The sequence below is a fragment of the Chrysemys picta genome, chromosome 10 (assembly GCF_011386835.1).
Source record: "Chrysemys picta bellii isolate R12L10 chromosome 10, ASM1138683v2, whole genome shotgun sequence".
NCBI lineage: Eukaryota > Metazoa > Chordata > Testudines > Emydidae > Chrysemys > Chrysemys picta.
The window spans coordinates 84636981-84659269 of NC_088800.1; the positions used below are offsets into that span (position 1 = coordinate 84636981).

At 44.0% G+C, this 22289-nt stretch overlaps 1 protein-coding gene across 6 annotated transcripts; it reads right to left on the minus strand.

Moving 5' to 3' along the window:
* Positions 1-4: 4 nt before the first annotated feature.
* On the minus strand, positions 5-21957 carry ZNF598 (zinc finger protein 598, E3 ubiquitin ligase). Of its 6 annotated transcripts, XM_065560255.1 has the most exons (14): positions 21638-21860; positions 18078-18190; positions 17489-17690; positions 15921-16050; positions 13509-13720; positions 11991-12208; positions 11308-11425; positions 9960-9995; positions 7783-7961; positions 6838-6919; positions 5306-6072; positions 3879-4014; positions 2411-2555; positions 5-2229 (listed from the first exon to the last, which is right to left on the minus strand). In XM_065560255.1, exons 4-14 carry the CDS (start codon positions 15972-15974, stop codon positions 1882-1884), a joined length of 2295 nt encoding a protein of 764 aa, XP_065416327.1. In that variant the 5' UTR covers positions 15975-16050; positions 17489-17690; positions 18078-18190; positions 21638-21860; the 3' UTR covers positions 5-1881. The 6 variants fall into 6 exon arrangements, with proteins under 6 accessions (XP_065416327.1, XP_065416326.1, XP_065416325.1 ...); XM_065560254.1 differs by lacking the exon at positions 17489-17690 and having other exon boundaries at positions 5-2132; positions 21638-21957; XM_065560253.1 differs by lacking the exon at positions 17489-17690 and having other exon boundaries at positions 21638-21956.
* Between the last annotated feature and the right edge of the window lie 332 nt (positions 21958-22289).

Consider the following 22289-nt stretch of genomic DNA (forward strand, 5'->3'; position numbering starts at 1 on the left):
CCTGAAAACTCCAATAATACTTTATTTAATTATGTGAGCACATGGAACAACGAACCTGCATCGGGCTAGATAGATGGGTCACTTCAAGTTCTCAATCCCTTAGGTGAGGGCTACATAACGGTTTGATAACACAGAAGAAACTAACTGAAAATAAAGGGAAGACATAAGATGCTCTTTCAAAGAATATGCATTTCATCACCTCTGAACTTTCCAAACCAAATTAAGCGACAAGGGGAAAGCAGTTTACATCATGGGTCAATAGCTAACAGAGAAGCATGTAAGTGCTTTCATAGTGAAAGTACTTTTTAATTGTGGTAGCATCACCAACGTAAAAATACCAATCTCTACTGCATGGGAAATAGAGATTTAAAACTTAGGAACAATAATTTGAAAACATTAACCTTTGCTATATATACATGCATAATATACACAATCATGCAACAAGATACACCCCTTAGAAAATCATTTTTCTTCTCCATTTCAGGGGATATAGCCTGGCCCTATGAATTCTGGTACAAGATCAGGTACTCAAAAATATCCTGAGTTATATGAAAACAAATAACCCACAGATAGTGCAGTCTGGCATCAAGCAAAATCAATAACAAAAGAGAAGGCAAAGATCATTCATTTCTGTAGCCAAGACTAATGCTTCAACAGCGCAAGCTCAGTTTTATAGAAGTGCTGTTTAAATAAAAGCTGTGTCTGGTCGCTCAAAAATTAATTTTCATTTGTATTCCTATGTGGTAAAAATTAAACATGGTCTGCCATGATTGGTGTGGAGACACGAAGAAGCTACAGCTATGAAAGTGCACCACAGGAAAGCTTCTCGACACTCCCTCGAGTTAACGCTGCTGCTGGAGGGATTGCTTCAGATGATTGACAGATCCCCCCAGCCCCTCCAATTGGGATTTATAAATGCCACGTGGTAGGAGCAAAACTCCTCCAGACTGTTGTCACCAAGGGAGTCCCAGGAAGTAAAACACTCCTACAATTCTTAACAGCTTATCCTCTTCAGTGCAGACCACTGCAAACAGATACATGCACTTAAAGGCACTGCAGAATACCAGAATGGTCAGCGACCAGCAGCATTTCATGTTCCAATATGCTGTTTGTTTTGTGCTAACACCATTAACACATCCAAGAAATCCAACATGGCAGTTGTTAAATAAAAGTATGGTGAACAAAATGCCCTTTGAAGAGAATACAGCTTTGAACGCTACTTTACTACATGCAGTACTACAAAATAAGTTTCTTTAAAGAACACGATTACATAGAAAGTCAGAGGCAACTTCAAATCCCAGGTTCAACTAATCACAGAGAAAAATCAGTCCAATTCAAGTAGTAGTAGTAGTATTTTAGCTTTCAGCCAGGAATATTCTTTGCTATATAAACAGCTAGGTGTTTACAGCATACATTTTAATGGTCTTATTCACCAATGTAGCAGCTTCCATTTGTCTCCCTAACTCTGCACCAATTACCTCCCTCACTCTTTGTGGCCACAAAGACAGAATATTAGCTGTAACCAGAATATTAAGGAAACCACTGTAGAGCCGTTTCCACCAACAGCAATGATAGATTTCCACCTTTTAACTGTAGTGTCTTGCAAGGTGGAAGGGGGCCACTCGCCTGACGAACCTGCAGTGTTAGCCTGTTTCTAATCAGGTGTTTAGGACGCTAACATTTTGGATGTTAATTCGATACAGGTGTCGTCCAGTGATCCCTTTACACAGCACTTGTAGGCAGGGCTGCACTGAGCCTCCCGATGCTAACCTGCATAAGACTACTCAACTGGCCCTCACAGTTGGCTGCACTACACTGTCAAACCTCGTTCCAAAAAGTGCACGTTTAAGATTGAGACGGTTTTATTGGTCTTTGTGAAAGCTAACTGATGAGTCTGCTGATTGCTTGTAGGGAAGGGAATTCTTCATCCTCAATATGCAAAGCTTTGTGAGAGGCCATGTCCTGCTGGGTCAGCACTTGCTGACACGTCGGGCAGATGCAGCAGTCCAGGGCAGAAGCGGAGTCCATTTGCCAGACATTCTTTTTGTTCTTTTTGGGTTTGTTTGCGCCTTGTTTCTCCTTGATTCTGAAGTCATTGTGAGCAGAAAGCAGTTCTTGCTGCTTAGCTGCGTCTGGCAACAAGACCAATAACTCATTAAAGATTTTCGTGAAGTTCTCTCCAAGCAGCTCTCGGCAGCTTTGGTAATACTCTGCCGCAGAAATTAGCCCCTTTATTTAAAAGAGAATCAGGACAATTAGCAACGAAAAGGAAGAGTCTACTGACCGAGGGTGAAATTCATCCCTCGGTACCTCTAACCACTCAACCTCACTGTTCATTTGTTGCCTCAACCCTCAATGAGCTGACAACCAAGTAGGACTTCAAATATTTCTAAGGGTTTCCACTACTTACCTGTCTGAACTGTCCAGAATGAGTTTTAAATTGATTGAATCTAGACTCATCACTCTGAAGAAATTCCTTTATAGACTGTATTAACTGAATGTTCCTTTGTTGAAAATTTTCAGGTATCAAGTAAGATCCTCGACAGGGCTTTGGCCTGCATTTGGAAAGAAAGTGAATTAACACTCCATGCAATGGAAAGTGACTGAAAAATGTATTAGATTTGTTACAGTGGCTCTGGCCACTCTCTCACCATGGGGTATGCTACCCGCTTCACCCAATTATACACGGAACTCCCATTGGCAACATGCACCCATCCCAAGGAGATGCTGGAATGGCACCACCTAAGGATTAGGGGATATGCTCCCAGTTCTTCCTGGATGAGGAGAACACTTAAAATGCAAGTTTAATCTATTCTTGATCCAAACTGGTCTGATCTGAAACACGCTTCATGAACTGTGTTAACTAACTGATACAAGTCACAAAGGCCTTGTGCATACTGGGACCAAAGGGGAGTTATTTACAACCCAAGATGTCTGCATGAGGAGGACAGTTATCTCGTGTTAGCAATCTTAATGGAAAACAAAGAGAAACCTGCCCCTTCTCCCATCCCACTGCAGACATGGCAAAGAGACCAACCTGGGAAAGGAGCAGAACTAAGAGTGGCATTTAGGGGCTATGGGTACTTTGTAAATTCCCCCCCAAAAGCAAGTTCCCCTATGCAGACAAATATTTCTGTGCATAGGTGAGTCCTAGTGAACTATTACAAGGCAGCAGCATATTGCAACTACTAGAGTGGAGGCAAATTCAAGACTCTGCTTATTGCTCCAGCAATAAGGATTCCAGCAATATGGAAGCAGAATGGAAAAAGGTTTCTGATCTACTATCATAACCCAACCCACTGCCCCAGTTACTTAAAGAGCATGGTGGCATCAGGTGGAAACTCCACAAATCCCAGGTAATTAAAAACCCACTTTCAAATTCAGCTTGGTGTTTACAAACCGTGGGTGTGGGTGTCTTATGCAGGGAACTTTCATATGTTTGTGCAACACTAGAAGTGAGCCGCTTTCGTTGACAGCAAGTCATGCTTCCCCTGGTGAGATGGAGTCACTATGCAAGGTTTTTAAGGATTTCTTGTTGTAGGTTTAGGGACAAATATGAGGGACTCTGAGCTGGTTTCCCCCCTCACCCCCCCAAAAAAAAAAAAACACCATACATGTTGCATCTGTTTAGACTTGCTCAGATTCAGACCTATCTACCAAAATGTAACTGACACCTCCCTCTCTACACATCAGCAGGAATCTGACTCTCAGACCCTACAACAGAGATCTGAATCTTTGTATACTGCCGGCCTCTTAAACCTCACCTGTTCAGGCTAATCACCCCAAAGCAGCATGCAATACTAAGAAGCCCTACATGGAGGAATTGAAGCACAGACTGTGTGTAGACTAATGTGTATTCTCAAAGCGCTTTTACTTACTCGTTCAGAGATGTAGTGGCAGGATCAGAGACATTGGTGGATGGAATAACAGTAAAACCTGGAGGTGGTTTACTAACAGGCACTGACAGCCCCGGAGGCGGAGGGGGACTCTTTAATAGCGCCACAGAAATAAAGCCTAGATTAAAATAACACAGAACGGGGAGGAAATTAGTGCACTGTCTATGCTACACAGCCCATCATCTCTCAGATCCACTCCTTCCCTTCCCTCAAAAGTCTGCAGAGATGATACGTTACCATTTATAAGATCCAAACAGCTCAAAAGGTACCAATGTATCTGAAGACCGTTCAAATTAAGGGATTAATCTGCTGTTTTACAGGCCACTGATCCTAGTCAGACCAAGAGATGCTACGAACTGGCTGTTCTTCTGACACAAAGTTCAAGCCCTAACTCTTGATTTACTGCTTCCACAGAAAGTGAAGTACAAACATGCACTGGTGGAAAACACATTTTTTACATAATGGAACAAAAGGCAAGATCACAGCTTTACTTCACCTGAACCACACAACCGACATTTTCTGGCACTAACAGAGAGCTCTACTACCAATGGCTGTTGGGTTGCCCCCTTCATGAGATGTAAGTGCCATGTGGTGCACTGGGTGTACGAGAGACACTGACCTACGGCAATCTGAAATAGTCACTACCAACTCTCAACCTCTCAGTGATACTTTCCGCCAAAGCGCAGATTCTTCCCTGCCATTTAGGTCATTCTTTTGCTCTGGGAGAGCTCTCAACATGAATTTTCCACTAGGAACGCAGCAGGACTGTGTTTATGAGCGAACTGCCCTATCTATTAGCTATACACACAGACTACATTAAACTACACAATTCTAGGGGCCTGATTCACTATTGTGTTACACCCATCATAGCACCACTAAAAGCAAGGGCATTACATCAGTGTAAAACCAGAGTAACCGACCAATGAAGCCTACGTGTATTTATATTGTGATCACGCTGCTAGGCACTGTTCACACACAGTAGAAAGACAGACTGTACCTCCACCAAGGAGCTTCCGAACTAGCCCTTGGAATACCCAAGCGCACAGGTACACCTGGTATCACTCATTAGACAAGCAGGAGTGTTCAGAGGCTGAACTTGCTTATCTACAAGTTACCCTAAGTGTCAGAGCGAACACAGCAGCTCTGCTGTTCAATGAGGCAAGTATGTCCCAACAATTCAATGGATTTTAACAGGACGGGGCTGCAGGGAAGGAGTTTAAACTGCTCAATGAGATTTGCTGGGCTAAAATGTTTCTACTTTACTCTCTAGCCCTGCGAGCTACAGGAAACTGTTCCCATTTTAAGAGTAATTTTAGCTACCCATGGAAGCCACTCCTCTCTCTTGCGCGTTTCACATACTCCATTTATTTGAGCTAGTCAGAATGGGACTGACTTTTTGCAGGGGTTACCTGGTGGTGGCATTCTAGATGGTCCCGAGCTCCCAAGCGCTGGGAAGTCTTCCTGAGATAAAGGGCATTGGTTAGTCACTGGAGGCTTTTTAAGGCCAGGTGGCTCTTTGGATGCACTACAAATTGCTACTGATTTTTCCACGTGACCATTTGTGACAGCTGCGGATCTGTCGGGGAGGTGAAGATTTGCAGGGGCACTTGGAGTCTGCTCAGCTTCTGCCAGGTTTTCCAAAGCTGATGCAGGAGGCAAGGTCTCCTCTGGCAGCTGGGGAGAGGATGCTCTTTGCTTCTCAACTCCCATCTTCTTTTTCTTGCTCACTTTAGTAAAAGTCTGTGAGGTGGAAGCTGCCAGCAAGGAGGATACATCAAACATTGTCGGTGTATTTCTGATCTCCTGGGTCGTCAAGCCACTGCCACTGTCTTCGTCATCGGACAGGGAGAGTTTACCGCTCTTCCTGCTTCCTTTATTGCTGTTCGAGGGGGCTGGTTTTTTAGCCAGATGGTTTGAACTGGAGCTGAGGGAAGTGACGGCTTTAACCGCGCTTTTATTGGAACTGTTGCTCCATGCAGATGTAATGTTAGACACTGTTCTAGCATTAGGCCTCATTTTGGACACCAGAGCCGGAAAGTCCTCCTCTTGAAAGGCTGTTTTCTTGGCAGCAACTGTGTATGTTAAAGACACCCCAGAAGCGATGGTGGGTGCTGCAGAGGAGGAAAGGCTTGGGAAATCTTCTTCCTTCAGCTTAACGGATGCTGGCTGAGCAGAGCTGTGGGAAGGGAAAACAACATTGTGTACAGCAGTCCCACGGTCAGCACAGAGGAGAGACAAATCCACTGGGCAGAAAGAGCTCAACGTCTAACTGCAGTTTTCCCTCAAAAATACTTTCACTTAGAGGAGGCGTCGAGACTCGCAAGTAATTGTGGGTAAAATTAAAATGCATGCGTGCTTACAAATAGGTCATGTGTTACAAAAGCCTTCCCATGAGATGGCACACTGCAAGTCTAGTGAGACTTCAGCAGCACGTTGTCTGGGCCTGGACTTGGACGCTGCCTTAGAAGGCTCACATTCCAGACCGGTACAAAGCAGAAGCAACCACAAGCCTTAGAGGGGCACTCCAGTAGCCACCAGCTTTGAGACGGTCGCCTGGTAGCCACTTTAGAGACCACCACTGGCTTCAGAGGAAGATAGCCAGCACGTATTGTGGGAGCGTGGATGTGTATCTACTGGAGATAAACTGCAGGGCTAGAAAAGGAGTAGTGGTCCAAGAGGATGGGCTATGGGATGATTAGAAACATATCTGAAGCAACCTTTAGATCGAGCAAGTCATGGGAAGTGACAGCCTACACCTTGTCAAGCAGTCCCACTGAGGCCACGTGGGTGGTTTGGGTAGCCAGAATTTGCAGGGAGGAGAAGTCATTTCTCAGAAATAATTTAACTTCAAAGTATCTGTAGAACTATTATCTGCCACACTCGGAACCCAAGTGAGTTTATAAACCAGACTTCACTTTGCTGTGATCTTGCACAAACTTACCGTGGTAGGGGCCCTGCTGCTGAGCCGATTGCGGGAAAGTCATCTTGGCTCAAAGCACCATTAGCAGCTGCTTCTTTTGGAACTTTGACAAAAAGACCAAAGAAATGCTCTTAACTAAAATTCATTCAGTTCTGCCTGGGCTCTATCAACGAGCATCAGGACACCACGACTAATTCCGTTCTTGGTACTTTATGCTGCTGTTAACGGTGATAGTCTAATTCAGAAAAATGGACGCGCACTTTAAACAAATGTAAAAATGCACTTTTTCATTCGGATAACTACATTTGCTACTGTTTCCCCATGTCCTGGGTTTAACTTGCAGCACATTAACTATAGTCAAGAAGAGTGACACTAAGCCACTGGTTTATGTAGGACAGGTTTGATACTTGACTCCAGATATAATCCAAATAGAGATGTTAATGCTATACAAGTCTTCAGTGTATTTTAGGATACTGTATGCGGAATGTTTCGCTCTTAGGTTACAGAATGACATTAAAACACTTAGTATGACTTAGTATATAATTTTTTAAGCCCAAAATGACCTCACTTGGAAAAGTACCACATGGCAGGCCTTAGCTTTCTGATTCTAGCAATTTTACACCAATATTGGAAATTAAATTCTTCACGCTAAGGGAGATATCCAACTCAGAGAGGAGTGCGATCTAAACCTACCAGTGTCTGTACGCCAAATCAGGATGTTGTGCACACTTTGGTTTGATTATTTTGGCTGTTCAAGTATTTCTGCCCAGATCCATTTAAAATATGAACACGCTGCCGGAATCCCAAAGGAAGGAATTACATTTGGACATGTTTCAAGGCAGGCTAGCTGTGCTGGTCTCTTTAATGGCCAAAATCAATTCTTTGCCATGCATTCCATAACCATTCACACCTTTGCCCATGCCTGTTGGAATTCTCGACAGCCATCAGAACACGCACACAACTAACCTGTGGCTTCATTTGAAGGCTTTGGCACTCGCTTAGTGTTGGACACTTCTGGATCCCTCAATTCTTCTTTTTTACCTCGATTGCCATCCTCTTTATCCTCGAATTGTTTCTTTTCTTCTTGCCGTTTTGCTGCTACTGATGCCCTGACTGCTGCTGCAATATCTCGGTCTTCTTCTTCCCTATAGGACAGGACAGGTTTTTTAGGTCTAACAGAAACGACTAATGTGCTTTTAAGCACCTTTGTCTCTCACTCCAACTCTCACCTTTAAATTTCACATTCAAACTACTTTATGTCAACTGCCTTATGCTGCCACCTGCTGGGAAAGGTTGCAACTGAAACTCAACTTAATTCATATCATCACATCCAGGTTCAGGCTCTGATGAAACAGGCAACATTCATTCACCGGCCTTTTAAATTCCACATATGGTGATAACCAATATCTACGTACAGCAGGAAGCAGGATGAGCATATCAGAGATGCATGGGAACGCTAGTCTCTCCCATTCATTTTCAAGGTATGAAAACCTCACTTGTTAGTCCAAGGCCTGGTCCCCACTAAGCCCCCACTTCGGACTAAGGTACGCAAATTCAGCTACGTTAATAACGTAGCTGAATTCGAAGTACCTTAGTCCGAACTTACCGCTGGTCCAGACGCGGCAGGAAGGCTCCCCCGTCGATGCCGCATACTCCTCTCGGCGAGCAGGAGTACTGGCGTCGACGGCGAGCACTTCCGGGATCGATTTATCGCGTCTTAACCAGACGCGATAAATCATAGAATCATAGAATATCAGAGTTGGAAGGGACCTCAAGAGGTCATCTAGTCCAACCCCCTGCTCAAAGCAGGACCAATTCCCAGCTAAATCATCCCAGCCAGGGCTTTGTCAAGCTGGGCCTTAAAAACCTCCAAGGAAGGAGACTCCACCACCTCCCTAGGTAACGCATTCCAGTGTTTCACCACCCTCCTAGTGAAATAGTTTTTCCTGATATCCAACCTGGACCTCCCCCACTGCAACTTGAGACCATTGCTCCTTGTTCTGTCGTCTGCCACCACTGAGAACAGCCGAGCTCCATCCTCTTTGGAACCCCACTTCAGGTAGTTGAAGGCTGCTATCAAATCCCCCCTCATTCTTCTCTTCTGGAGACTAAACAATCCCAGTTCCCTCAGCCTCTCCTCATAAGTCATGTGCTCCAGACCCCTAATCATTTTTGTTGCCCTCCGCTGGACTCTTTCCAATTTTTCCACATCCTTCTTGTAGTGTGGGGCCCAAAACTGGACACAGTATTCCAGATGAGGCCTCACCAATGTCGAATAAAGGGGAACGATCACGTCCCTCGATCTACTGGCAATGCCCCTACTTATACAGCCCAAAATGCCGTTAGCCTTCTTGGCAACAAGAGCACACTGTTGACTCATATCCAGCTTCTCGTCCACTGTGACCCTTAGGTCCTTTTCTGCAGAACTGCTACCTAGCCATTCGGTCCCTAGTCTGTAGCAGTGCATGGGATTCTTCCGTCCTAAGTGCAGGACTCTGCACTTGTCCTTGTTGAACCTCATCAGGTTTTTTTCGGCCCAATCTTCTAATTTGTCTAGGTCCCTCTGTATCCGATCCCTACCCTCTAGTGTATCTACCACGCCTCCTAGTTTAGTGTCATCTGCAAACTTGCTGAGAGTGCAGTCCACACCATCCTCCAGATCATTAATAAAGATATTAAACAAAACCGGCCCCAGGACCGACCCTTGGGGCACTCCGCTTGAAACCGGCTGCCAACTAGACATGGAGCCATTGATCACTACCCGTTGAGCCCGACGATCTAGCCAGCTTTCTATCCACCTTACAGTCCATTCATCCAGCCCATACTTCTTTAACTTGGCGGCAAGAACATCCAAGATCCAAGAACATCGATTGCCTGCCGCCGGACCCTCCGGTAAGTGAAGACGTACCCCAAGTAACTCAGTGTAATATGGCTCATCATGAACTTCCAACACATGCAAGATCCACATGCGACACACCAACGTACATGGTGCCTGGAGATGGATTTTCCCAGTGAAGTTACCGGTAACAAACACACCACTGATTGCCCAGCAAGAAAGAAAAATAGATGTACAATAGGTACAAAGCTCTTAGATATTGTGTGGATGAAAGGAGACAACGTGCCGTTTAATTTCAATACTTAACCCTCTTCTTTTTCCAAAGCACAGGCCCACCAGAGATCTGTTAGTTCAATAAAAAAGCACGGTCCTTAGAACAGGAACTTAATGATTGCCCAAACCTAAAAAGGTTCCCTAAGCCTGCAAAGGCATGTCAGTTACTTCAGAAAATCCTACTTAGAAAAGTCAGGAATGAAAATAATTATCTTAAACCAGAAAATTCTCCGTTATACTAACCCACACGTTGGAGAGTTCAGGATAGCTTTAAGATTACAATGCTCATCTACTTTGGCAAGTGCAGACAGTAAAATACTTTTGTTTAATTGTGTGCATGGGGTGCCCAGACTTCTATCGAAAACTAGTCACATCCTTATCTAAGGAGTTGGTACTGCAGTTTCCTCATTTTTCTCACTTCCCTCCCACCAAAATACCATCATAGAGGTGAGACTGGAAAAGGGACCTCAACAGGTCATCTTGTCCAATCCCCGGTACTCTAGACCACGCCTGACAGGTGTTTAAGAACAGATTAGACAAAATTCTCTCCTGATGGAGATTCCACAACCTCCCTAGGCAATCTGTTCCAGTGCTTAGCTACCCTGGCAGTTAGGACATTTTTCCTAATCTCCAAACTAAACCTCCCTTGCTGCAATTTAAGCCCATTGCTTCTTGTCCTATCCTCAGAGGTTAAGAAGAACAATTTCTCTCCCTCCTTGTAACAACCTTTTATGTACTTGAAAACTGGTATCATGTCCCCTCTCAGTCTTCTCTTCTCCAGACTAAACAAACACAATTTTTTCAATCTTCCCTCATAGGTCATGTTTTCTAGACCTTTAATCATTTTTGTTGCTCTTCTCTGGACTTTCTCCAATTTGTCCACATCCTTCCTGAAATGTGGCCCCCAGAACTGGACACAATACTCCAGTTGAGGCCATATCAGCGCAGAGTAGAGCGGAAGAATTACTTCTCGTGTCTTGCTTACAACACTCCTGCTAATACAGCCCAGAATGATGTTTGCTTTTTGCAACTGTGTTACACTGTTCACTGATATTTAGCTTTTGATCCACTGTAACCCCCAGATCCCTTTCCTCAGTACTCCTTCCTAGGCAGTCATTTCCCAGTTTGTATGTGTGCAATGGATTGTTCCTTCCTAAGTGGAGTACTTTGCATTTCTCCTTATTGAATTTCATCCAATTTACTTCAGACCATCTCTCCAGTTTGTCCAGATCATTTTGAATTTTAATCCTATCCTCCAAAGCACTTGCAACCCCTCCCACGTGGGTATCGTCTACAAACTTTATAACTCTTTATAAGTTTATATCATTTAAGATATAAGAAAATATTCAGCAGTAAGTTCTACAGCACACTGGGTTACTCACCTCTTGTATCTCCAACTCCCTCTTCTGTTTTGCTGCCCTCCTCGGAGTCCCGATCTACCTGGTCGTCCTTGTCTGTTATATCTGTCAACTTCTTCATAGTCCTCTCCACCTACAATACCTGACCAGGAGACATGTCCAATCATTCTCTCTGTTGTTTTTCTAATCTAGGAACGTAACCCCATCGCTCCATAGGTGATTGAGAGTCAGGAAAAGTCCTTTTGTACCAGTATATTTTAGCATCTTTCAATCAGCAATCACTGATTTTATAAAACTAGCTAGCCTTTACCATTATTGCATTAAAACACATTTAGCAGTATATGGATTCCATATTTTATGGGATTGTGATTCAAGTTTAGGACAAGTTTCATCTTGATGTGCAGAGATTTCCACGTACAGCTTCCAATAAAGTAAAAAATATCCATGTATCTCCCCACTCTTAGTACCAGATGTACCCCTCGGAGTACCATGGTTATCACTCCCTTCATTCATATTACCTGTATCCCAAACAATTCTAAGGTAGACCAGAAAGTCAGCTGTGAAAATAATCCCCTTATTTTGAAATGGGATGTAATGAGTTTTCAGTCCACAAATGGCCAATTTACACACCGAGTTCCTGAAAACTTTCAAAGCATTAAGAAATAAGAAGGTATTTCTGGCAACTTATTCTTTCCAATCTGATTTACCCTCATTCCTCCGTTGGTGCCTGGGAGCATAGTTGAACTGAAGATCAATCTGTCGGTTCTGTCTGGCCTCGGCCCTGTTTTTGCTGTGGCAGGCTGTTTTGTGTGCTTTGTAATCTATTTCTGTACGGAAAGCATGAGTGAACTGTTCTGTACTGCACTGTCCCTCTTCACAAAGGAAGTGCTTTTCACGGAAGTGTTCGCGAAGGTATTCGTAATCGCTGGGAAGAGGGCAGACATTGGTTAGTTCAGCAACGCAGTCAACTTAAAAGAATTGTTCATTCTTTAAAAACACTGAGTGTTGCCACTCAGTTTTACAAACTCTAGAATAGCGACCTTCTGTACTCGCTTCTCTGTGTGTCAAGACACAGAACAGTTTATTGAATGTCTCAGAGAAGTTAAACCAAATTCACTGCATGATGCCTCCCTGACCTTGTCACATTAGCTCTGCACAAAATCTCCTCCGTAAAAGGAACTTTATTCAGACCTGCTTTTCCCCAAATAAATCTTAGACCGTTGGCTATTATGGGCTTATGTAGCAGAGCTGCAGAAATTGCCACACAACTGCACTCCAGAGTCTAATTTTTGTTTTTAGCCTTCAAGTGTGAAGAAACCTTAAAAGCATGAACTGGATATAAATGGATGATGGGCTGTCTGAATCTGCAGACAGTCTGAAGCAAGATCTCAGATGTGTGAACTGTCCCACTCGTCTTAGTGCGTTAATGTGAGCCCTAAAGAGGACAGTTTAAATGTCAACGGTTAAAATGATTTGTAGTGAAATAATCATCAGAAACATCCATCTGATGTATCTGTCCAATAATCCTAAACCATCCATCGTGTCTTCCTAAGTCTCAAAGGCGAATTTCCCAAATATGGCTCAGATACCTGCCAAACCCTCAGGCTCCCCCGTGAGAATTAAGTACCAGCAAATTCACTTAAAAACGGAAAGCGAGGGAGCAGTAATAAATACATTGATTTTAAACACAAAAATAGAGACCAGCTGCTGCACTGATTAAATAGTTCTTTACAAACCTCCCTTCCTTTATTAAATGTAAATGTAGCCATAGCCGCTTAGCATTTCCAGCCTGCCACTGAGGACTGCTGCTGCGTTCAGCGGGATTGCCTCTTGCCACAGCATTTAAGGGCAATTCACTGCACAGCACATGGTATAATCAGTATCTCTCATGCATATACACAGTTTCATACAACTTTTAAAGCTCAATGGCTCCATTTGCACTGATCTAGCGCTAAGCAATACATACATCCCATTTTCAGTACAGCCTGGCTGTTAGCTTCAGAAGAGACAAGCCACCGAACAGGAGAAAAGGTGGGTCTGTCAGTCCCAGCGTTCCATCCTCAATGCAAATTCAAACCAAGATTAAAAGCACTCTGCTCACTCTTGCGTTGGGTGCCTTTGGACAACCTACGCTCAGAGCTTGACAGCAGATGCAGCCACCTTTCCGTCAAGATTGAAATCTTTAATTGAATTAAAAGAAACCCACGTCAGCCACTCTCACAAACCTGTAATATTCCTGAGCGCCGTCTGAATCACAAAAGTGGCAGAAATAGTGATCTCGTCTCAAGTGTTTCAATAACTCGTCGTTGTCTAAATAACGCTCATCACAGAATTTGCAAAGGGGATGCCCACGATGAGATGTGTCGTCTGGGTCCCCATGTATTCGATGTCGAGCGAGGTCTTTGCGGGAATACCACTTACGTTCATGTGTAAAGATCTTAAAGAAAGAATTACCTCATGTCAACAGAGAACTATGCAGTTTACTGATGGAGTAAATCGGGTTCTACCAGTCTTGATGTCATTGGCCAACGTTACTAGTCAAAGCCATTTCCCACTTTCAGGCTATGAACAATCTATGGTTAAATGGTTCAGTGAATGGGTGTAAGAATTCAAGTCCCTCTCCAACTTAAATCTAATTTACATTTCACTCACCCGGAACAAGGAAAACAGACCAGTCAGTTTCACTTTTCTCCTAGTAAATTTTGTTTCATGTACTAACGATGTAGCAGTTTGGGTGACCAAATCTGTAGGGAAAGTCTTTAAACCTAAACCATCTTCTGAAAACACTTAGTATTCTGCTTACCCAAGATTGGGAAAATGTAAAATGAAATGAGTCAGCTGTTATGCATTTGGTAACGTTCCTCAGACAGCTACTGGGTGCCATGCCTACACACAAACATTGGCTCAGTCCATAACTGCTGCACCACTTGCCAATATCTTGTCACTACTGGCATGGAATTTGTTTCTCTAGGAAGAGAGCTTATAAAACCGAGGATACCAACAAAATACACATCTATACAAACGACATTAGGCATTGATTAGATACAACTGTTTGAAAGCAAACCAAAAAATTAACATTGCCAAATACTCTCCAAAAACTGGTGGTAGATATTCAATATATATCTACTCTAGACCGAAGGTATTAAACTCATCTTGGGCAGCGATTACTTTGGCTTCATTAACATCAACAGGCTGGAGCAGCTTTAATTCTCAATGGAACTAGGACCTTCTTTTCCATGGGCACAGTCCACATTTAGTTCTCCAGAATAAAAATGTTTATGAAGTGTTTGGAAAGCGTAAAGCACTGTGCAAGTGCTCAATACGATTATTGCTCTGGGCTCTTATCAATAACCAATAACCGACCCATTCTTTCTGTCTACTGTCTACTTAAGTGCCAGCGTCCAGCCTGGTATTTCTTATTCAATGTCAGTGAAAGTAAAAAACTTAATCACAAAATGATGGGTGAAGAGTGCCAAATATATTTTCTTCATGCTCTGAAGGAATTCCTTCCCTCTGCATTAACCAGTGCTGATGAGTATCAGTCATATTGGAGGTTAGAGGTTACAAGTGTTCTTTCAGCAGCAGCTGGTGGTTTTAGCTAAACCACTTCGGCTAGAGTGCTGCTTTCTACTCTGAAAGCTCAAATTTAACCCTTCAGATGGTATAAAGTATTAGCTGCCTAGCTCTACACACACTCCGACTTTAAGACCAGAAGGGACCATTATGATCATCTCCATTATGATAATCTAATCTGACTTCCTGCACATTGCAGGCCACATAACAATGGCCATTAAAAACAGAATCCATGTAGGAAAAAAAAGATAGCAATATGCAGTTTTAAGGCCCACTGTATAGTGACCTGTCAAGGTTAGAGACAACTCAGCTTTCCAGTGGAATCTAGTGTCGCAAAACAGGTGTTAAAACAGTCAGTTATCGCATTGTGTGTGAGCAAGTACTGCTGTTTCATCCCGTGTCACCACGACTTTATAGCAAGATACAACAGATCTGCCTCTGCACAGCCACACAGGGTAATGAAATACAATTCTATTCCTTTGAACTTGCTCAGGTGATTTCTCATCATATACATGAACTCACTGCAAATTCTAAATACCTCTGAGTTGGTTTTGCTCTTGAGGAGGACTCTCAGGTCCTATTATGCACCTTGTTCTCTGAATTGGCGCTGAAATTTTTAGAATTAGTTTTGTGTTTTTTTGTTTTTTTTTTAAAAAGTGGTTCTACAGAAAGCGGATCTCTATAGTCAGACTTTCTGATGTGACTGCAAGCAGGAAATTAGACCCATGGCATTAATCCACACCTGGGGTGGAGCTAACGTCATAAGGTTTTTTTGAGATGGCTGGGCTATAAATATATATATTTAAAATAGAATCTGAAAGCCTTAGATTTCCTTAATTAACCAATTTATGACAAGCGGTGGTTATAAAATGCTGCAAGTCACTCAAACAGAATTGGTGGGGTGGAAGAAACTTCTACTGGGTCATTGATTTCATTTCTCCACCGTGTCCTCTGTTCCGTTCTGCCCCTCCCTCTCCAGCAAGTCTCCTACAAACTTAGTTACACAGATTCCCATGCAATGATGTCTCTTTTTCCCTGCCCTAAAGCACATTTGTATGGCTCACCTTCAGGTGTTTAACACACAGTTTACAACAGAAGAGCTCATGCTGTTTTCTCATGTGCTGTTCCAAGTCCACAACTGTGTTGAATGGCCGCACATCTGGACACAGAGGGCATTCATGCTGCAGTAGCTTCCTAAAGGACCAAGATATTCGAGGAAGGTTTATCAAGGTTATTTCAAATCCCATCCCAAAAACCTACACTTCAGAAAAAGAACCTACACTTCACTGAAAAGAAAAATGTTTTATAAGCAACAGTGCTACTTATTTTTAAGCAGTCACAGCAATTTCTGACTCGAGGAGGTTAGGATTATGCTTATTCCAAAAATCCCCTCCATCATTCCAGGAGCAAAACTGAAGTAAACTATATGGAAGCTCGAAGATCAGGAGGGGAGCAGTACAGCTACTGCTTGCAAAGGGATACAATACTAGAGTGGCACGGCCTATGAACAGGCTGTAATGTGGTAGAGGATTCTAACACAAGGGTGTGTTCTCAACTTCCTCCAAAGGTAATGGCACGAAGTTTGCAGTTTAATCTGTGATTTGTTAAAATCCAATCAAGTTAAATCTCTTCGACAGGCAACAACTTCATGCAATATTGTATCTACCTGATATAGTCGAACAGTGACCTAAGCTGCAGCTAATTCAATATGAGTGTAAGGGGGGGGGGGGAAGGAAAAGCCCTAGTACTGAAAGAGGAAACAAGTAAAGCACCATTCTCCACGGTGATAGCAGAAGCAGAAACACAGGCCTGGCTATTAGGGAACAGCCTAATGGGTTTAGCTCCTGACTGTCATTCTGCAGCTATTGATGGCATTCAGCAACCTCAGCAACAAATCACTGGGTTTGGGTTTCCAAAACTGTGACATTTCTAACCAGACACATCATTACAAAATACAACTGCTCAGAGCAAACGTATTTAATTCATCAGGATGCATTTCCTACTTATCCTGTAGTCATTTACTAATAATAGGAGGCAGCAAGCAACATGTTTCTGGAAACACTTAGTACAGTGGAACCGTATCTCACTTATCTGAAAACTCCTCAGACGGTTAGTATAGCAAAATCCCACAACATACTTCCATTTTCCATTCTAGGTCAGAAGGCCACCAAACCCACTATCCAATCCAGCAAACGCCAAGTCGTAAGAGAATACCGATGCACCTATTGAATCCCATCCTTGGGCCAAACAAGACTGAATGCATTGCACTAGTCTCCAAGAAAAGGCATTGGCTGCATTTACTCCTCAGCCCTATACCCTTCCATGTCCCATCTCCCGTCCCCTATCTTTCCATTTAGCTGATCCCCCTCCTAACTGAATCCACACAAAAAACCCAAACATTGAACTAACATGACATTTGCTGCCATCCCATTGTTCATTCTGCTTGTGTTACACTCCTTTCCCCCACCAGTCTGTATTGTCTAATTAGCTCTCCAAGACAGGGACTTACAATCTATCTACTACTCCGTGTGAGGCACTATACAAACACAATGCGGTCCCATTCTTGGTTGGTTCTTAAACACTATGAAAAAACATGATTAATAAATCAGGTGATGATATTGTTCTTACTAACAGAGACAGCACCAATATAAGGAGTAGAGGTCACTCAGCATCTTGCTCATGGCCGCAGGTGGGAAAGACGGAAAAGTGACTTTTAATGACAAATCACATATTAAGCCGCTGAAGACCTAGGATTTCAGACTTAAAGATGTGTCCGTTTTGCAGCCCCAGGCCTCTTGGACACTTCCAGGCACACATGTTCAATTTTCTCCATTCTGCAGCATGGTACAAAATACACACATTGCAATGAAATTTCCACAAGCCGAGTCTGCACTGTTTTACCTAAGGGCAGCATGCATTTCCTGTTACATACGGAGGACAAGGTATTATTTTAGAGATTTCATATTAAAGCCACAGACTACCTGTTGTACCTGCCTAGGACCCTTTTTCTAATCTGTCTACCCTCATCTTTCTGAACTCAATATACCCAGAAACCAACTGAAGAAGCCAGGGTTGTTAGGCTAAGACAAAACCACAGCTATAATCAAGGTCCTCTCCTAGGTGTGCTTCCTGTTTCAAAGCCCACTGCTCAGATGACCCAAGGAAAAAAGGAAGGGAAAATAGGATAATGCTAGGAAGGAGAAGAGAATGCTAAGTTTTACCTATACAGTGCAAAAACTTTTCCATCAGCAAAATAGATGTCATATTTCTTCTCATGCTGCAACTGGTTGATTGGTATTGTTGAAAAGGATGCAAGCTTCCTTCCAAAGACCACCTACAGACAACAAACAGGAAAGATTAGAGAAAGCACATACGAAGTTGTATGTTATTGTGGTCTACACTCGATCACCATTATAACCGAAATTTGTTATGAATATTGGTAAGTGTGTATTGAATCCCAGACATACTGAACACTGTTTCCTACCCCACTCCTTATGTGCTGTTGGGAGATAATACAATGAACTTTTATGATGTAAGTGCTCAGTGACATAAGCCAGAGTCTCATCAAGGAAACAAGCTAACAGGAGTCAATAAGAAAAAAAATGCAAAAAAGATTTGTTAAAGGATTAGTAAATTCAGATGCATCCTGTGTAAGTATTGTTTACAAAGAAATGAGCAGCCCAATAAAAAGGAAACATAATTCTCTTCCCTAATACACAGCCAGCCAAGAACAGAGAAACACTAAGGAATCACACCAATAATGCAACAGTCAGAATCACCTGCACCAATTCAGAAAAGTTACAGTAGATCTCTAATTGTTTTTCAGTTGACACTAGGACTGCTATTGTTCATGAAATACCTCACAATAGCAGGTCTGAGGTACTGTGTGTGCGTGTAGTATGATCATTATGAGTCTACTGGCTTCTTCCAAAGTAATATCATTTAACCAAAACCGTATTCTCCATGACATATACCTAAATGTGCACATGACTCAAACAAGTATGGCCTGTTTTCTTACTCCATTATACACGACACTGTCGTTCATCTTTAAACCTACTTTCATCCGCCCCAAACACTATGTTGATTCTATGACCATTACTTTTGCCACTTCAGTCTGCATTAGTGTGTCACCAGAGGATATTTAGTCATACTGACATTCCTAGCTGCCTTTCCTGATCACACACAAACGCTATGCTACTAACAGACCTATTCTACAAAGCAACCCAGCTGTAGTGCCTAGAGCTCCACTCTTTTCAGTCAAGGACTTACTTGTCATTTGCCACAGTCTATCCTGATTTTTTTCCACACACAACAGTACTACAGGTGGGCTAAAAAGGAAGTCTGTAGCCACTAAAAAACAAAGACGATATCTGGAGCAACTATGAGTGAGGAAGGATGGCCCAGTGGTTAGGACACTAGCCTATGACTTGGGAGACCCAGGTTCAATTCCTTGCTCCACTAGAAACTTCCTGTGTGACCTTAGGCTAGTCACTTAACCACCCTAGTACTACCTCACAGGGGTATTGTGAGGCTAAATACACTAAAAATTGTGAAGTGCTTTGAGATCTACTGATGAAATGAGCAGACAGGAAGGGCAATCCAGTGGCTGGACAGGGAATTAAGTCTGTAAAAATGGAGAACTGGGAAAGCAGTGAGGAACCATGACAGCAAAGAATGTAGCATGCATAAGTGGCAAGTAGTTTCTACCATGGGAAAAGATCAGCATCTTCAGGGCCAGCTACCTTGATAGTTCAATATGGTTCCAATATCTTTTATCTCCACAACTACATACCAGGATGATGTCTGGACAAGTCAAAAGTTTGTTGAGGAGAGAGGCAGAAATTCAGAAGAGGTTTGTTGAGCAGCAGAAAACTAACACACAGAGGCTGCTCCAAAGTCACTCTGCATAAATTCACAGGTCTGAAAACCCAACACATTTCATTGTCTCAAGATGTACATTCGAAGTAATAATAATAAAAGGATATTGCACACGCTGAAGCATTATTTATATTGCCTTTTGCACTGACCCAGAAATCATCTCATCCTCTCTGAAGAACTCAAGTGGGAGAAAGTTTTCTTAGGTTTCAAAAATAAGCTTGTTTGCCACCTTGCTACATTCTTGCTCCCCTTCCAAAGAGACATTTCAGACTATGCAATTAGATAACTGGATGTGACTGACTTGCTCTTGTGCACTGCAGTAGGAGTTCACAATACTGATTTGTAAAGAAGGGGTCAATTTCAACATATAAAAGCACATTAAATAAAGTTCAGATAAGAAAGCACTGCAGAATCCTCCTACTTGAAGGAGCTGTAAAAGTAGATACGTCACCATCACGATGTTTTGTAATACAGGACTTGCGCAAGTCCAGAACAGAGCATGGAAAACACCTTCCCCCAAGCTTAAAATCAAAGCAAGAATCCGGCACGGTGACAGGCAGACTGATTCAGTGTTTCCTTAATACTAGTACTAGAGAACAAGGATAGGTTTACTTAAATATTTAAAATAAAAATCAAAGAGGAGAAATAATCTCTTAATATCTTGCTTTTCAATATCCTTCTCTTTGCACCTGAACAGTAGCTGCATCATTAGGGGCAGAGCTCAAGGCCAAGTAATATACCCAGAAGTGAAGCTAGAAAGCTTTTCTATGTGAAAGAAATAGAAAGGATTTCTCTCTAGCTACAGATCTGATTTAGCCATAAACTATTCTAGGATCCATCATTTCCACAGTCTGACCTCCAGCACAAATTTGTTCAGCATTTCAGTTGCCCACTGAAGTAGAACCCGTGTCCAGAACAGCTGTGACACCATATGGGACTACATCATCAATCCTCTTTTCTATTCAAGTTTCCTTGAACAGGTAAACTTTATTGGCAGGGTTCCTACAACTCCATGAGTCCCAACACACTAATTCCCAACTTGGTGGTTTTGTGAGTGAGACAGAAACCTCCCTTCCTCAAGCTCAACCGGCTTTTGTACTACAGCTGTGTGTATCTTGGTCTCTAGGGTGTTACCAGACAAACAGGGTGGATCTGGGTCCCCACCCTCTCTATATAAGGCTGTCTTTGCTCTTTATGAGATTAATTAGCTTTTATAGCCCTGACAGCTTCAAACCCAGAGTAGAACAAACAGATGGTCTCTGGAATGATAAATAAGACTTAGCCTCTCTCCCTGGGAACATGTTACCATATTTAGCAATGCCGGATTCTCCATACTCCATCAGCAGCCCCTTGATCTAGCTAGAAAAAGAACAGGAGTACTTGTGGCACCTTAGAGACTAACAAATTTATTAGAGCATAAGCTTTCGTGGGCTACAGCCCACTTCTTCTTCTCGATCTAGCTGGGTTGCTCAGCCTGCCAGAGAACCCTTCACAAGGAAGAGGGAGGCACCGTGTCCTCGCTAGTACCCTGTTGGCTGTGCACTTGGCAGCCCAGGGGGATTTCTTCCCGCCCCTGCAGCGAGGGGTCTCAGACCCCAGGCGCAGAGTCTGAAGGCCCCAAAGGTTTCGTCCCATGTTCCAGACCCTCCCCCGCAGCCAGCCAGACCCGCACCGCTCACGTGAAGCAGGAACTAGGCCACGCGCTGGCAGGTCACTGCCCCGAGCCCTTGTTAAGCCCCAGCCGCGACTCGAGTTACAGCGGCTCCGGCCTCCTCCCGCGGCGAGACAGACCCACCCGGGGCAGCGTGTCCACGTGGAAAGTCCCACCCTGCCCAGCCCCGATCCTGCCCTGCGGCCCCGGCCCCCTCCCGAGCGCTCTCCCGAGCGCTCTCCCCGGCCTCACCTGGCCCAGCTCCTCCCGGCACACCGCGCAGTACCGCACCCCGCACAGCGCCCGCATCCGCACCGAGCAGCGGTAGCAGATCGGGTGGTCGCAGCGGCCCAGCGCCACCACCTCCAGCTCCCCACAGCACAGCACGCAGAGCCCGTCCGGGGGAGCCGCCGCCGGGGACGGGGAGGCGGCCATGGCGCCCCGGACACGCCGCGGCCTAGGCCCCGCTCAGCCTAGCAACCGGCCCGGAGCATAGAGATCCAGCCGGCCTAGAGCGCCGCTCCAAACCGTACGCAACTCTCCGGCTGGCGCTCCTCCGACCATAGAGATCCCGGATGCCGGCCCAGAGCGCTGTCTTCCCAGCACCTCGCCTAACCATAGAGTCCCCGCTTAGAGCACCAGCTCCAACCCTTTTGCGGCCACGGAGATAGGGCTAGAGCGTCGCCGCCCCTTCATCTCGCTGCCCAGTACTCCTCCAGCAGTCTGACAATAGAGACGCGACCTAGAGCGCCTCCCTCCAGCCCAGCGTCTCTCTACCCATCACTCTCTGTAACCATAGAGAATGACTATAGAGTGTCCCGGCTGGCAGGTCCCCTCTATCCCTGCTGACAGACCTCCACTAAACTGGAGTCCTCCCCATAGGGACATTTCACCCCAATCCTTG

Coding starts and splice junctions, on each gene's coding strand:
- ZNF598 (XM_065560253.1), bottom strand. CDS start 21,820: ATGGCCGCCTCCCCGTCCCCGGCGGCGGCTCCCCCGGACGGGCTCTGC. Junction 18,191..21,637: donor GCCGGGAGGAGCTGGGCCAG/GTGAGGCCGGGG, acceptor TGTTGTCTGTAG/GTGGTCTTTGGAAGGAAGCT. Junction 6,073..6,837: donor GCAGCAGGGCCCCTACCACG/GTAAGTTTGTGC, acceptor CCCTTCCCACAG/CTCTGCTCAGCCAGCATCCG.